At 32.3% G+C, this 17,420-nt stretch overlaps 1 protein-coding gene and 2 long non-coding RNA genes across 4 annotated transcripts; all 3 read right to left on the reverse strand.

The window, feature by feature from the left end:
- Positions 1–436: 436 nt before the first annotated feature.
- LOC123694091 lies at positions 437–2,549 on the reverse strand. Its single transcript, XR_006751770.1, has 3 exons — positions 1,952–2,549; positions 1,249–1,368; positions 437–676 (listed from the first exon to the last, which is right to left on the reverse strand). It is a non-coding gene; the product is annotated as an uncharacterized LOC123694091 (long non-coding RNA).
- Positions 2,550–7,154: 4,605 nt separating this feature from the next.
- On the reverse strand, positions 7,155–10,190 carry LOC123694024 (UDP-glycosyltransferase UGT5-like). The gene is made up of 4 exons (XM_045639319.1): positions 9,067–10,190; positions 8,575–8,803; positions 8,076–8,292; positions 7,155–7,607 (listed from the first exon to the last, which is right to left on the reverse strand). The coding sequence occupies exons 1-4, from the start codon at positions 9,925–9,927 to the stop codon at positions 7,328–7,330; spliced, it is 1,587 nt and encodes a 528-aa protein (XP_045495275.1). The 5' UTR covers positions 9,928–10,190; the 3' UTR covers positions 7,155–7,327.
- A 3,208-nt stretch (positions 10,191–13,398) lies between these two features.
- On the reverse strand, positions 13,399–16,961 carry LOC123694025. 2 transcript variants are annotated; one of them, XR_006751756.1, is made up of 3 exons: positions 16,813–16,961; positions 14,039–14,230; positions 13,399–13,581 (listed from the first exon to the last, which is right to left on the reverse strand). It is a non-coding gene; the product is annotated as an uncharacterized LOC123694025 (long non-coding RNA). The 2 variants fall into 2 exon arrangements; XR_006751757.1 differs by lacking the exon at positions 16,813–16,961 and adding an exon at positions 14,672–14,711.
- Positions 16,962–17,420: the final 459 nt, after the last annotated feature.

Genomic DNA, 17,420 nt, shown 5'->3' on the forward strand with positions numbered 1-17,420 from the left:
GAACATCTTTGTAAACAAAATATTTTATAGTTTTTCGTCATGGGGACTTTACGTACAATATGATAATAAAAATACATAATAGACTTATGCTATTTACGTTTGGTTTTTTTTTACATAATATATATAATATATATAATATATATAATATCAATAAATATGATATATATAATATATATCATATTTATTGAAAAAATCAATAACAAAAAAATATTATTTACAATTTTGATTTTTTTAAATAAATATATCCGACATTTTGATATATTTAATATCAGATATATGATATACTAGCTGTTCCCCGCGGTTTCATCCGCATTGCTCCGTTCCTGTTGGTCTTAGCGTGATGATATATTATAGCCTATAGCCTTCCTCGATAAATGGGCTATCTAACACCGAAAGAATTTTTCAAATCGGACCAGTAGTTCCCGAGATTAGCGCGTTCAAACAAACAAACAAACTCTTTAGATTTATAATATTAGTATAGATAATAAGATAGAATTTTGACATTTGATATATAATATAACATAACATAACAGATATTTTCGAATGCTGGTTTTGGTACTATTTTATTGTTCCAATGTTTATCTTCTTGATACGACTTTCATTTTTTCTTCTTCACCTTGTTCCGAAAATAAATATGTTTCTTGCTCGTCATTTTGAGCTGTCCTTGTACATTGTGCTGCTGAAACAACCACAATAAGTTATAATAGGAGAGAATGAATGAAACGAAAATTCTGTATAACAAAAAAAGATTTATAGAAAAATTCATTGATAAACCAATTATAATACCACGATTATTATAAAGATACTTTCATCACAAAACTAGAAAAAATTGCGCAGCTGTGTACGTTCCTTTGTCGCTTTATTATCCTAGCCCGTAATAAACTCGATTGTCGGCGTCATACACAGCAAACTTTCTGAGAAAATCGTTCTTTTGTTTGCAAAATTTTACGGTTGACCGCAATTAGTATAACAAGTGCTTTTATAAAAATTAGTAAAATTTCGCAGCTGTGTCCGTTCATTTATCGCTCTATTGTCCGAGCTCGTAAAAAAATCGACTGTCGGCATCGTCATACAAATTTTTCAAATATTTTTTTATATAAAATTTACAAGTAATTATGCTTATGCATAATATGCATAAAAACAAATTTTGGTAAGTGGTAACCAGTCAGTGATAACTTACACTAGTCTGAAATATTTTACTATCTTCAATCTTATGACTTATAAATAAATAACATAAGATAAACTTACACAAAAAAGTACTATATGAAACTGTCTGAAGATCCACATCAGTTTCTGGTAATCATGGTTTGTCTTTTATTGCGTCCTGGCTTGCAGGCTGCTCATCGGATTTTTCGTGGTCGCGCTTCGCTGTTAGAAATAAACATACATACACAAATCAGTAGTATATTTATTGGAAGATGAAATCTCAAAAAAAAACTAAAACATTACTTATCTATTCTATACCAATAATAAAATCCATACTTCCATACTAATATTATAAATGCGAAAGTAACTCTGTCTGTCTGTCTGTCTGTTACTCAATCACGCCTAAACTACTGAACCAATTTGCATGAAATTTGGTATGGAGATATTTTGATACCCGAGAAAGGACATAGGCTACCTTTTATTGCGAAATATGTACCACGGGCGAAGCCGGGGCGGACCTCTAGCTATAAATAAAAATAAAGACGGAGTGCATAAAATTATAAAATCTTGATTTGTGCGTTGCTCAATTCAGACTTAGTAAACATATAATACTCCAAAAAATTAAAATAATATTTATTACTAATTATTACAAGTAAAAATAACTTTCAAATTTTGATTTATGCGTTTCTCAAATTAGACTTGTAAATATACCTAGTAATCAATATATTGGAAGTTGAAATCTTTAGACTTGTAGCGGCCGAAAGACATAATAAATATAAATAAGCATGATAAACATCAAACTTACCTATTTGGGTTCAATAACTGTAGTTTTTTTATCTGCTTTCGCAACATTTTCTTCCTAATGTTCTCACCATCAATGTTTTGGCCACCAAAATTCACCATGTTTATGAAAAACTTTAGTATCACTAACACTAAATCACGTATGCGAGTAGACAACGGCACCGCGCGAAAAAGTTGTACAGGACTGCTCTCTAAGACGCGTTAGCGTCGACTAACAGGAGGCGGAACGGCGGAAGCGACCGGCCTACGCGCAATTTTGTGCTCATAATTTATAAATATATTTTTTTTAAATTACTGATGTATTAAATGTAAAATCTAATCCCGCACGTCTCTCAAGAATTGAATGGAAATGGATGTGGATAAAGTTTCATTGATATTACTTTACCATTGTCCAAATGAAATTGATTGACCGTTTAATTTTTAGGAAACTTCACAACGTTTTTCTATCGAGGCAAATTTTTTCAATCGTGTTTCGGTTCCCGCACGTCACTAGACAAACTCTTCAATTAAATAAATCCATAAATAAAAAAAATCAAATTGGTAGTTTTTGAAGAAAAAAATTAATTCTTCGTGAGCTCAAAACGTCTGTTTTGGGTCTCATTTCACCTTAAGGAAATCTTTTCAAACGGGGTCAAGTGGCCGCTATAAGTATTTTTTCATGAATCGATTTGTACCTACCGCTATAATGGCCCTCAGCTTCGCTCGTGTGGACATTGTTGCTTGGCCCGCCCCGACTCTTATATATACATGTAGTCTGTAGCACAGCTGACTACTATAATATTATAAGGTAGTAACTAGTAAGGTAACTACATCATTGGCCAGACAAAGGCGCAACGCCTCCGATGGCTCGGTCTCGTTTTAACGCGAGGTATTTCAACGCGAGGCAAGATTTTAGGATGTGAAGTGTGGGGGGCCGTTCGCGTGACTCGCGCTCCTAGCGCTCCTCGCGTCGTTTGTTTTTCGTAACGTGCGCTATGCCACAGTGTAAAATATATCAAAAGTAAATTGTGATCAATTTTTATTATGTAAGCAATGTAAAAGTGTTTGTGTCAGATTGTAAATATAAAAGTAAATAAAGTAAGCATTTACAACTTTATAAACTGAGATAAGTAGGTACTAGGAATTTATTAATTAGCACAACATAATTATGGAAGTACTTGGTGTAACTAATAAATATTACTTGCTGCTACCAGTAGAAGCTTAGAGTATTATAATATTAGAATAGTATAGAGCGCGTGTATTGCACAAATTGCTTAGTGCGCATCGAAGGCAGATGAGCTATAGATACTATATAAATGTGTGTGTGACAAATAGGGATGGGTAGGTATCAATTGCGTGTTGAGCTATCGATAAGTTATGTAAATAAATATGTAACATAAGAAAATATATTGTTCAATATGTTATTAAAGGAGAAATGTATGAAGAAAGTATAAATATATGTAATTTTAAATAATAATGTAAAGTCTTCTATTAATTATAAGTAGTTTAAAAAAAATGTATAATTGAAATATCTGAAAAAACGTGTGGACTTCCTAACTATTAAAATTAAGAAAATAAAAGATCGGGTTTAGTACTATTTTTTAATAATAAATCAAATAATAATAGTATTTAATGTTAAATAAAAATAAGAATTAATTAATAATTTAAAATGAAATAATAAACAATATAAATATATATCAATTTTATACCTACCAAAACCTTCAAAAATCAATTTAGCGGTTAAAATATAATATCGTAACATTACATACTTTACATTTACACTATAATACATTCGCATTCATAATATTAGAAAGTGTATGATACAAAACACAACACAAAATTATTTTTAATATATTTTTAAAAGAGTTTTAATATTAAAGTCAAATATTAATATGTTAAAATATAGTTTTTCTTGTAAACTATCGAGTACAGCGTTGGTCAAGTCACATCACTACGATCACGTGGCGGCAGTAAGGTGTGCGAAGGGTGCGCGAGCGAGCCTGCGCGTGTCCGCCTCCCACTTCCCCTTGTATTTATTATCTAATATCTATTTATTTAATCAGGCATAGTATGGTGCTGAAACGAGACATAGAAGGAGCGTAAATAAACAGAATGGAAGCAACCTTATAACTCAATAAATATTAAATAAAGTATATTTTTAAATGTAGTTCCGTTTATAGTAAAAGCCGCTTTGCGTGTTTTATTGTTTCGTCTTTCACATTCGTTACAAAAATTGTGATCGAGTAACGTCTACTGCACTCTTCCTAGTTTATAATGTCAACTAAAAAAAATGAGACACGAAAAAAATCTCAATCGTCACCTAGGAATGTATAACGTAGAACCTATAATCCCATATAATAATTACCATTCCGTATTCACGGTTTCTGTATTCGAGGCATATATTTTATGGAACATATACCCCGCCAATAAGGAACTTTTACTGTAGTGATTAATAATTATTATAAGTCAATAATTATTATTATTTGACTATTATCAATTATTTCTTAACTAATAATCATTATTGTTTTTTTCCTTAAAATAAACAACTGTAATTAATAATAATACCCCAAAATTATGCAAATAATACACCAATTATACGTAATAATAATCCATACTAATATTATAAATGCGAACGTAACTCTGTCTGTCTGTCTGTTACTCAATCACGCCTAAACTACTGAACCAATTTGCATGAAATTTGGTATAGAGATATTTTGATACCCGAAAAAGGGCATAGGCTACCTTTTATTGCGAAATATGTACCACGGGCGAAGCCGGGGCGGACCACTAGTATTATATATATAAAACAAATTATTATAAACTAAACTCTTATTTCACAGTAACGCAGCTTTTATCGTTTTGAAATAAAAGCATACGAGGTGAAACTTTATGACCAACTGATATTTTTATTCTGTGTCATCAAGTAACTACGTTTTTATCATATTACTCAATTTACATACCGTTTCTTATAGTTTACTCTTTTTTTTGATACTGACACTGCTTTCTTCCGAATTTTGTTTGTTTTGTTACCCATTTTCAATAATTTATCGTTACTCAAAACGTAAAATCGAGCGGAGATAATTTGACACAGGTCCTACGTTAGCAAGCGCCTGATCAGGACTGGCGGGGTAGCGGGCAGCGCGGTTTGTAAAGAAAACGCTGGGCAACGTTAAGTTCTGAGATATAATATGTATTTAATAATTACAGGGCTTCAGTAGAAAACCAAAATTTAGCACGTTTTCTGCAGTACATCAAAATACATATCCTTATATAAAAATTATTTCCAAAATCAGAAATTTCATTAATAAATAATTCGTTTTCGATCTTTATTTTAGCCTATTTTTATGATTTTATATGATCGACCAAAATACACGTGGTTGTGTAACAAATTAGCACACTTTTTAGGAAATATCTTGAAGTGTATTGATTATTTTTTCTAGAAGCGTCATATAATTGCAAATACATGAAAAATTTGATCTTGCAAACCAATTTTACTCCGCTTCGCTGAAAGGACTCCCCTTAAGAATGGGGGATGATCGGGCCGTGAAAAAGGCATATCTGGGCATTCCAACTGGCCGACGCCCCGTGGGCCGTCCCAGATATCGATGGAGCGACGCAACAGCAGCCGATCTACGCAATCTGGAGGCCGTCAATTGGCAAGAAACTGCGCGCGATCGAGGAAAGTGGCGTGAACTCGTGTCGGAAGCCAAGACTCTGTTTGGGTCGCAGAGCTAGTTAAGTAAGTAAGTAAGTAACTAGTAAGGTATCGCTATAATATTTTGACTATAACATGAAGTCGTGGGTGAAAAGCTAGTATTTTTACATTATTTTTATATTTTAATCACGGCGAAATATTTTATAATGTAGAATGTACCTAGATACACTTATTTTTTTTTAGACCAAATGAAAAACTGTTTTGAACCTGTTTGAATGTATTTAATTTCAAGATACATATCCATTTCAATCCAAGGCTAACGAACCTTCGCTTGACAAAATATATAAAGAGCTTCGGTTAATCTTAAAATGATCTCAGACATAATATATTCTGGATACTTAAGAAAAATAAATAGGTAGTCAAATGTTTATGATAATAATATTATTAACCATTTTTTACCTTATAAAAATATCAGTTTAATAATTATTGTACATAGGTATTTTGATGCACTTTATTAGCAAGGAAGTAGGTAGGTACGTAGTACACATGCTTGGATTGTTTTAGTAAATTTACGTACATTTCTGGTGTTTTAAATTCTTTATGAGTTTTAGGTACTACTTAGTATGTTATCTAGTGTTTAAACAGACTATATTATCTATCAGCACAAGGAAAGACAAATTTTAAAATATAGTTTCCGTCAGCTCTACTGTAGGCAGAAAAAAAAATCCTTGAGAATCACTATTATTATTTAGGAGGTAAATTTACGTTTAAACTGAAATTTCGATTTGTAATAGGTACCTACATAATATAGTTTGTATTTTTTTTGTATTAAAATAAACAATGGTATCCGAAACTTCTGATATTGTCTGAATATAATATGTACCTACATTACTTTTAAAAATGTAGATATTTATTTTTTGGGAGAAGACTAACACAGATCGGCAGAATCCTCCACATAATTAGGTATTGAGATATCGGAAATACATATTTGAGAATAAAAATCATCATAAATACAAAACAGTCAAGTTTAATTAAATATAGTATTTAAGTGAAACCTGGTTAAGTGAGACATCAAGGGACCTGCAATATCGTTTCACTTATAGAGGTATTCCACTTACCCAGTGTCTCAGATATACAGGTATAAATAAATATCTGTCTCATTTACAGAGGGTTCCATTAATAGAGGTGAGAATACAGGTTCATAAACAGACAGTTTTTCACGTAATGATAACGATTATAGCTTTCGTTTTGATACTTTTCAAATAAACATCTGTATGATAGTAAAGCGAAACTAAAACTGAAGGTAATTGAAGCTCAAAGTTTGTACTTACGTACTTGGACTAACAATTTTATCTCAGTTACAGAGGTTTATGCATATAAAATTTACTCGCTGTCTCAGTTATAGAGGTAACTATGATGATAAATCGAAAGAACAAATCCCAGATATAGAGGTTTACCTCATCCCACTAACAGAGGTAATTCAGTGCCAAAGTGTTGGGACCTGAGCATAAGTTCCAGTTATGGAGGTTTCTCACTTATCCAGGTCCCACTTAACCAAGTTTCACTGTACATAATTCCTTACAAATCAATGAAACTTCATTATGGACGATCGTTGGTATGAAGCAACTATACCTTAGGTAGCAAGATTTTTTTCTATTGGTTTTATTATTCAACATAATAATCATAATTCATAATTTTACTATGACCCATTGCGTGTATTACCTATATTGAAAATAGTCATATAATCTACAGGCACTTTTCTTTATTTATTCTTCTGTTCATAAACCTAAGAAAAAGAAGAACTGTATACATAATGATGCCTATAACTAGAGAAAGCAATATAACGAGGAATGCTAGAACATCAAGCAAAGCGTATTGATAGAAGGGGAGGTGTTTAGCTTCGGAGTAAAGCGGAGACTGGTGTCCCCAACGGGCCACTCGCTCCGTCCAATAGACTGCCGTCTGCAGGGGAGACGATTCTCTGTCGTGCCACATCTTGGACACTAGGCGGGCTCTTTCTTGCATTCTAAAAAAAATGTTATACAAATAATGTTCCTTGACTATATATTCAGAAGATGGGCGCAAAGATACTTCGGTAAGACAGTGCGTATTTCGTACTGTATCCATTTCTTTTTCCACGACCAATACAATATGTTTATCAAATTCACGACATTTTACATTTTCTAATAAGTTTTATGACGTGGGTACTTTATATAAACGTGAAGACTTTTCCATTTACAATTCGTTAACATTAGGAGTAACTAACGAACACTGCAGAAAACAATTACTAAGATAATATTGTCATTCGTATGAATTAATATCCGGTCTCTGTTTTAACAAGAAAATGATGAAATTTCAAAGTTTTAAGCACGGAAACGTATAATTAGGATTTTATTTATACCATTAAGGTTATCTAAAATAGATTTTAAGTACCTACAAGTACGACCTTAAGAAGTACACACGTGTTAAATTGATTGTTTAAAATGTAACCTACCTTTCACTGAGCACATTATGCAAGGCTGTGCCTAGGTTTTGTTTTGTGAGATGTGGCAGAGATAAAACTTCACCGATACCAGCAGCTTTGATCGCCTCTGCATTGACTTTTTGTTCCGCAAACATGGGTATTACAATTATGGGCTTTCCAGCTGATACAGCCTCTGTTATACCCAGCTTGCCACCGTGGCACATTAAAGCCTTAACTTTTGGATGCTCTGTAAAGAAAAAAAGGCTCAGTGATCTAGGCTCTCTTAATTTTTGAAATAACTTTAATAATTCTTTTCTACAAAATTCTCCAATGATAATTGATAAGACCTTAGGATAAGACAACAAATTTCTATCAAACACAAAAATAATCATGTTAAACGGTTGAACTAAAAAAAATCATTTTCGAGAAGTCGCGACGGTTAAATAATAAATTCAAATCGTAAACGCAACATCCTTGCAAAGCTATGGACTCTACCATCAACGGAAATTGAAAGTACCTATTTACTCACTCAATAATTCGTATTGATCGAGCCATCTTACTCTTAAAATATTCTTCCCAACAGGAGTTCCTTCATCCGCACTGTCTGCATGTTTCCAGAGCACACTTTGTTTCAATTGCGAAAAAGCGCTAATGAATACATTTTGTCTGTATTGAGATATCGATGTTGTTCTTAATTGCGAACCGAAGCTGAATAATACAACACCGTGTTCGGATTCATTCAAGAATTTTTCGATGTACTGAAATGTATAAAAAAATTGTTAATCACGTTCCTTATTCTTGGTACACTAACATTACATAGGTATTATAAAAGTTACAGCATTATGAATGTCAAACAAACAGTTAATTAGGTAATAACTGGTAATAACGAATTAATAAGTATAAGTATTAAGTATAAATTAATTAGGCTAAAATGTTAATATAGAAAAACGAATAGGTCACTCAAATACATAACTTATTGAATGTGTAATTTAACAACAATTTGAAAAAAAAAATTACTTACAGCGGGTATATTTTTAACGACTGGTTCTGAGATATGAATTCCACCAATTTCAATGATACCAGGCACACTGGGATACACCCCATCAAGAACATGGAAAGTGTTTATTAATATTAACGATATATTCTTTGAAAGAACGTGCAAATCTGGTAGTCTTTTTTGATAATGTCGTTCTAAGATTGCTCGTTCTTTTCTGCTTATTTCTTCATAATATTGCTTGAATAATAGATATGCAATCGTGTTATCCAAGCGTTGCAAGAATGACATCCTATGTGAATAAGCCGAAGTGATTCCTGGAACGAACGACGGATTGTCATCTGCTCCCATTAATGCAGCGTCTCCTGGCATCATTATACTGGATGACATCGCAATTATTGGCGCCTTTATTGCATAAACCTCTAATAGACCAAACACACATTTGCTGTTTAGGATCTCAGTTATTACGACGTCATATTCTTTTTTGAGTGCTTCGTTGAAGGGTTGGAATTTCGTCAGCTTTTCGCAAATGTTCAGTGCTGCCTCTCCTAAGGCTGTATGTTGTTCATACTGGTCGATAATACTTCCAATAACAGGAATTTTCATGAACCAACTCGGAAATTCATATTTTCCCACATCATAAGACTCCAATCTCAATTCGGCAAGTTCTTGAAGATTTACTTCTGTATAATTAGAAGGGGGGTTTTCTAATGGGAAAAAAGTTGCTACGGTAACATCGTGACCCCGTTCGGCGAGCTTTTTTAACAACGGATCAAATGCCATTTGATGACTTTTTCCTGGATGTGGAAATAAACCTAATAGACGACCTGAGTATACACCGTTAAAAGAGTACATTATTCCAAAAAGCAGGCCAATCATTCGTAACATGTTGAACCTAATTGTCTCAACTTTGTAATGTCGACTGGCTGCCGATACAATGTAATTTCTATAAAAAAGATGAACCGAAGGTATATACTATCAATTTAGGGTTCGTGTTAGGAAAGTTAAAATTTTTAAAATATTTTAATGACATTTAATTTTTTATTTAACACATCAAAATATTTAGGTCCTGTATTTCGCTTTTTTCTAATTATATAGGTAGTTATATCAGTAAAAACTATCACATTTAAGTTATGGAACGAGTCGATCAATTATTAGATATTATTATTATTCGTCAATTTCGAACAGCCATGTGAAAATGTCGATAGATGGCGCCAGGTGTCAGTTGCATCGCGATGTATTTTCATTTTCCAGTAAAATTACGGAACCTCTTATGTCATATGCCTACGTTATTTTTAATTAATGTTTAAATAACAATTTTACAATGATACGTTATATAAACAATTAAATAGTGAATACAATCAATGAAACGGATATTAGGATATTATATATTGTTGAACGTAAAGTCCTTGATCCATTTCTAAAACAAAATAATTAATCAATAGAAAATGTTTATTAGTTGTTCAATTAACTTTTTCTGTACAAATCCACACGGTACTCGTAATAAATAATTTCAAAATATTAAATCTAACATAAAAACAGAATATACCTACTTTAACAAAAAAAAAATATATGGAAACAGTAAGTCATGTAGTTACCTACTTTATTAGTTATGTGTATTATAATATTATCTCTGGTAATATACAGCGATGATTATTGTTTGCAATTCAAATGCTTAACAAAACATAAAAATAAATGAAACTTGGATAATTTATTACTTAGGTGTTATACATTTTTTTAATGACGATGTTTTGTGTGGATAGCAGACAGCAGTGATGTAAATTTATCTAGATTTATATTAAAAATAATATGCAAAATTACGACATATCCTTGAACAAAGTGAATAAAAGATTAAGCAGTGATATTAAATTGTTAGATTATAATTATTATCTAGATGATCTAGATAAGATCTTAAATACTTAATTTTATTTTAAGTTCCTTCCGTGATAGGTCAAATGTCATAAGTTCTATAAAATATACAAAATGACAGCGTGTTCCTGTGTCTGGGCTCCACTGAAAAATAACCATACTTGTTTTTTTTTAAAGAAAAACCTTAATTTCAAGAATCGGTTACGAACCCGGGAAATTAATTAATTTTATTCACAAGTTAGAAATATATAGAGAAATGATAATTGTTAAAAAAAATTGTAGACTACTTCTAGACAAAAAACTAATTAATTTTTATCAACTAAAACAATGTAAAATTAGGTATACCTTACTTTGTAGTTTGTATGTACTATGTTTTGTTTACGCCGATAACAATATACATACATGCGTCAAAGGAAACTTCGTAATTAACAATTTATTGAGTAGTTATAGGAAATGAAAGGTAGATAATTAAATTGATTATAAATTTTATATCTTACAAATGCCATCCTATAGGTATAGAGCATAGATTCGTAAAATTGATGGGAATGCGCCAAAAGTTTAGTTGGTTATGTATTTTCATTTGCTGATGTTTTTCAACCGACTAAAAAAGAAGGAGTTTCGCAAATCGACTGCAGTTTTTGGAACGAAGTTCCTTATTATCGCGCGGTACGCTGTCTAAGGGGGGCTAGGCGAGCGCCTCGAAACATCCTCACGACACTTTTGTGTACCATAGCGTAATATAGCATTCCTTCACCTATTTATTTTATCATTTAACTTCTAAATATTTAATTATACCTCCTAGAATACTTATTTCAAAACGAAATTAACTTCGTTCCAATCAGGTGTCCCACATGTAACATCTCAGACATTTTTCTCAAAAGCCTTCCGTGTGTTCCCATTCCAATTTGGTCTAGCTCTGACAATATGAAGGCGGTTTAGTTTTTTTGTTCAAATAATTATTTAAATTGTTATTTCATTGCCTGTAGTTTGAAGCTGTTTTCCCTTATTCCTCGTATCATAATATGCAGTCGGTAGAGTTATTTGAACCAATTATTTCTTTATTTCATATTATTTTAATTTGATGTTTCATGTCTTTATCATTGAAGAATCATTGTTTCTCCAAACTAATAAAAACAAAACTTCAACCGCCCTCAAAAAGTTATACGAAATAATAAACTCAAGTCGAACAAACTTCTATTACGTTATTACCTATTGTAATTCTCACTGTATCACGCATGGGCGTAGCTAGCCATGGGCTCAAGGTGGGGCAACAATAAAAAATAATATGTAACTAGCAACTGTATGTACCAAGTATGTACCCAAAGTTATATCCAGGTCTTCAAATACCGGCGGCCGGTACCGGCGCAGGCATTTGTGAAGGCATTTGCGAAGGCATTTGTGAAGGCATTCGCGATGGCATTCGCGAAGACATTCGCGAAGGCACTCGCGAAGGCATTTGCGAAGGCATTTGCGAAGGCATTCGCGATGGCATTCGCGATGGCATTCGCGAAGGCATTTGCGAAGGCATTCGCGATGGCATTCGCGAAGGCATTTGCGAAGGCATTTGCGAAGGCATTCGCGATGGCATTCGCGAAGGCATTTGCGAAGGCATTCGCGATGGCATTCGCGAAGGCATTTGCGAAGGCATTTGCGAAGGCATTTGCGAAGGCATTTGCGAAGGCATTTGCGAAGGCATTCGCGATGGCATTCGCGAAGGCATTTGCGAAGGCATTCGCGAAGGCATTTGCAAAGGCATTCGCGAATGCATTTTTTCTAGTGTAGGCACTAGAAAAAAAAAGTGTAAAGTAAAAAGTATCAGTGAGTTGTAGAACGTGTAACACAACAAAAGTGAAATTGGATAAATTAGTGGGGTAACTAATTGGGGTACTATACTCATTTTTCTTACAGTTCATGTAACATAGAAGCCTCAGCTATTTTCTTTTTTCGTGTGTAATTCGTTATTCGAATTATTCTTATTCAAAACACCTACCACAGTCCACACCACGAAATAGATCCAAAAATCTTCAGCCGTTTAGTCGCTGGGCGTATGACACTTGTTAGTTGTTAGTCAGTCAATTTAGAGCAATGAATAAGGAATCACATGGAAGTGACATACCTACAAAAAAAGTGTGGCCGGCGCCATATTGAATGGAACTAAACATGGCGGTGTTTAGTGCCGAGAATATATCGATAAACATTAATATGTTTATCGATATAAAAATAATCTATAATATAAAAATGAATCGCAAATTGTGTTGGTAAGCGCATAACTCGAGAACAACTGAACCGATTTCGTTAATTCTTTTTTTATTACATTTCTTGAAGTACGAGGATGGTTCTTATGGAGAGAAAACGTAAAAATGTACCACGGGCGAAGCCGGGGCGGACCGCTAGTATTTATATATACATATTTTACCTTTTGTTACCTTTTAGCTGAACTAATTTCAGTTTTGAGGAATGTAATATAATGATACAAAATAAATACTAATATAGGTATATAATAGTTTTTTATTACGATGAACAACACAATATACAGTAGGTAATAGAAAAAAAAAAACAATAATTACTTAATAACAGAGAAAATTATAGAACTAAACTATTTCGTGCAGCCTGTGATGCACTCGGATTCACTCTGTTCATTTTTGAGTTCGGGATTTGAGGCTCAACCGGTACCTGGAAATGAAATGTCACAGTTTACATTAACTAACATTGTTCACTTTACATTTTAACTAACATGCAATACATTTTAATTAAAAGGGCAATGCTGACGCGACGGTTTGAAATTAATATTAACATTAGGGCTTGCAATAGCGGAATTTAAATTTATATTTTTGGTTTTATTTTATGGCATTCAAATGCTTTATAAATATAAATTTATAAAGAATAGAAAAATAACTTAAAACACCCCATGTATTTAAAGTAAATTGCACTTTCCCTCAGTCAATAACATTTCAACAACCAAATATCACCCAAGTTTGTACTCAAAAAATCATATAAAACCATCTCAGTTTGTTCACAGGCCCTCTTCAAAATAGGAGAAACGTTAGCATATAAATGACAGCCCTAAATCTAAATAAAAAGACCAAAAGTAAATTGGAAGACATCATGTGTCTACAGATAAAAACCTCACCCTGTGTGAATGCAGCGGCAAACATACTGGTATAGCATCATCGTGCAGACTAATCACATCCATTGTTCTATTGAAAGCACTTTCGGGGAAATGTAGGGAACATACTATGATATATCCTTTACATTTGGCTTGATATTTTCAGTTTCAATTGCTTCTAACCATTTTCCTTTTCTATTTTCACTTCTTGGTAACCTATAAAAAATGAATTTTTAGGTTATTATAATTTTAGTCCTGACCTGACTTATTTATAAATACATTTTTAAAGTACTATAAAAGCGACTAATCTTATTCATATTAGGTAAATTTAAGTGTTTTATTTTTCCTTCTGCTGCTCTTGGCAAAATTAATTTGTTATTTTGGAAGTGTATTCACCAAAGCAACTAATCTTAAGATTAATGACACAGCCTTGGGAGACGCACGTCTTCATCGAACATTTTGCTGATGTCGATATTATAAGTCATCACTAGCACCCAAATTCATTATTTTACTAGAACGAAAATATACAAAATAAAGCTATATTTGGTAACAATTTTACACTGAACATAGTCTGTGAATACTCCTCAATTCAATATACATGAAAATAAGTAAATCAGCAAAGTAATAACTAATATTTCAGTCAAAACGTATACATACCGGTGCAAAGACAAACTTTTCTAGTTTTCATTCTTTCCGGAGCCACATCCCACAATACTGCGCTTTGGTATTATGCCACTATTTGTCCTTGACCACTCTATATGTTTTAGACACAAATGTTTGTCACAATCACAAAAATATTCAATATTTTTCAATGTTTACTACGGAGCAATGACAGAGCATGTACATCGTAATAACGAGAACATAAAATGGCGACCGGCCACAGTAGGTATTTGAGCTAACTTCAAATGTCAAGCGGTATAGAATTAGCACTGACTGACGTATAGCCATATTTTTTCACATATCAGAATATTCATTAGTTAGAAAGAGACAGTATTAGTTTTATTATTTCGGTATCGAAATGCATGATATTTGTATAATCAGTTGTTTGTATAGAACAATATGCCCTGTCCATAGGATTCCTTAGTCATTGGTATACATCAATGAATAAGGAATCACATGGAAGTGACATACCTACAAAAAAAGTGTGGCCGGCGCCATATTGCTTGTAACAAAACATGGCGGTGTTTAGTGCCGAGAATATATCGATAAACATTATTATGTTTATCGATATAAAAATAATATTAATATATTTTTTTTTGAAGTTATACTTCTTTTGGCGCGTAACTTCTAACGCGTGTACATAAACACACACTCTTTTTTATTTATTTTAACTTTATTGTACAAAACATAGAAGTAAAATTACAAATGAAAAAAATGACAATGCCAATTAATAAAATTAAGTATGACTTCAATATAAGGATTACGGTAGACTTACAATTTGGTAATTTCAGTTTTGAGGAATGTAATATATTGAAACAACATAATATATACTAATATAGGTATATAATAGTATTTTATTACGATGAACAACACAATATACAGTAATTGTATTTATTCATTTATAAATAATAGACAAAAAAAAAACAATAATATATAATAATAGAGAAAATTATAGAGCTAAACTATTTTGTGCAGCCTGGAATGCACTCGGATACACTCTGTTCATTTTTGAGTTCGGGATTTGAGGCTCAACTGGTACCTGGAAATGAAATGTCACAGTTTACATTAACTAGCATTGTTCACTTTACATTTAAACTAAAATGCAATACATTTTAATTAAAAGGGCAATGCTGATGGTTTGAAATTAATATCAACATTAGGGCTTACAATAGCGGAACTTGAATTTATATTTTTGGTTTTATGGCATTGAAATGCTTTATAAATATAAATTTATAAAGAATAGAAAAATAACTTAAAACACCCCATGTATTTAAAGTAAATTGCACTTTCCCTCAGTCAATAACATTTCAACAACCAAATATCACCCAAGTTTGTACTCAAAAAATCATATAAAACCATCTCAGTTTGTTCACAGGCCTCCTTCAAAATAGGAGAAACGTTAGATTATAAATGACAGCCCTAAATCTAAATAAAAAGACCAAAAGTAAATTGGAAGACATCACGTGTCTACAGATAAAAACCTCACCCTGTGTGAATGCAGCGGCAGACATACTGGTATAGCATCATCGTGCAGACTAATCACATCCATTGTTCTATTAAAAGCACTTTCGGGGAAATGTAGGGAACATACTATGATATAATATCCTTTACATTTGGCTTGATATTTTCAGTTTCAATTGCTTCTAACCATTCTCCTTTTCTATTTTCACTTCTTGGTAACCTTCAAAAAATGAATTTTTAGGTTATTATAATTTTAGTCCTGACCTGACTTATTTGTAAATACATTTTTAAAGTACCTACTATAAAAGCGATTAATCTTACTTAAGTTAAAATTCATATAAGGTAAATTTAAGTGTTTTATTTTTCCTTCTGCTGCTCTTGGCAAAATTAATTTGTTATTTTGGAAGTGTATTCACCAAAGCAACTAATCTTAAGATTAATGACACAGCCTTGGGAGACGCACGTCTTCATCGAACATTTTGCTGATGTCGATATTATAAGTCATCACTAGCACCCAAATTCATTATTTTACTAGAACGAAAATATACAAAATAAAGCTATATTTGGTAACAATTTTACACTGAACATAGTCTGTGAATACTCCTCAATTCAATATACATGAAAATAAGTAAATCAGCAAAGTAATAACTAATATTTCAGTCAAAACGTATACATACCGGTGCAAAGACAAACTTTTCTAGTTTTCATTCTTTCCGGAGCCACATCCCACAATACTGCGCTTTGGTAATATGCCACTATTTGTCCTTGACCACTCTATATGTTTTAGACACAAATGTTTGTCACAATCACAAAAATATTCAATATTTTTCAATGTTTATTATGGAGCAATGACAGAGCATGTACATCATAATAACGAGAACATAAAATGGCGCCCGGCCACAGTAGGTATTTGAGCTAACTTCAAATGTCAAAAGGTATAGAATTAGCACTGACTGACGTATAGTCATATATTTTCACATAACAGAATATTCATTAGTTAGAAAGAGACAGTATTCGTTTTATTATTTCGGTATCGAAATGCATGATATTTGTATAATCAGTTGTTTGTATAGAACATTATGCCCTGTCCATAGGATTCCTTAGTCATTGATTTAGAGGTAAATAATACTAATTATAAAGGTCGCATTTTCTGTGTCGCCTGTCGACTTTCGAGAATCGAGTGTGGAATTTCTTACTAATAATATATATGGATAATAAGCTTAGTAGTTAGTAGGTACTTCAATTTTTATAATGGTAGTTAGGTAGTTAGGTATCTACCTACCTT

Source organism: Colias croceus, chromosome 8 (assembly GCF_905220415.1).
Source record: "Colias croceus chromosome 8, ilColCroc2.1".
Taxonomy (NCBI): Eukaryota; Metazoa; Arthropoda; class Insecta; order Lepidoptera; family Pieridae; genus Colias; species Colias croceus.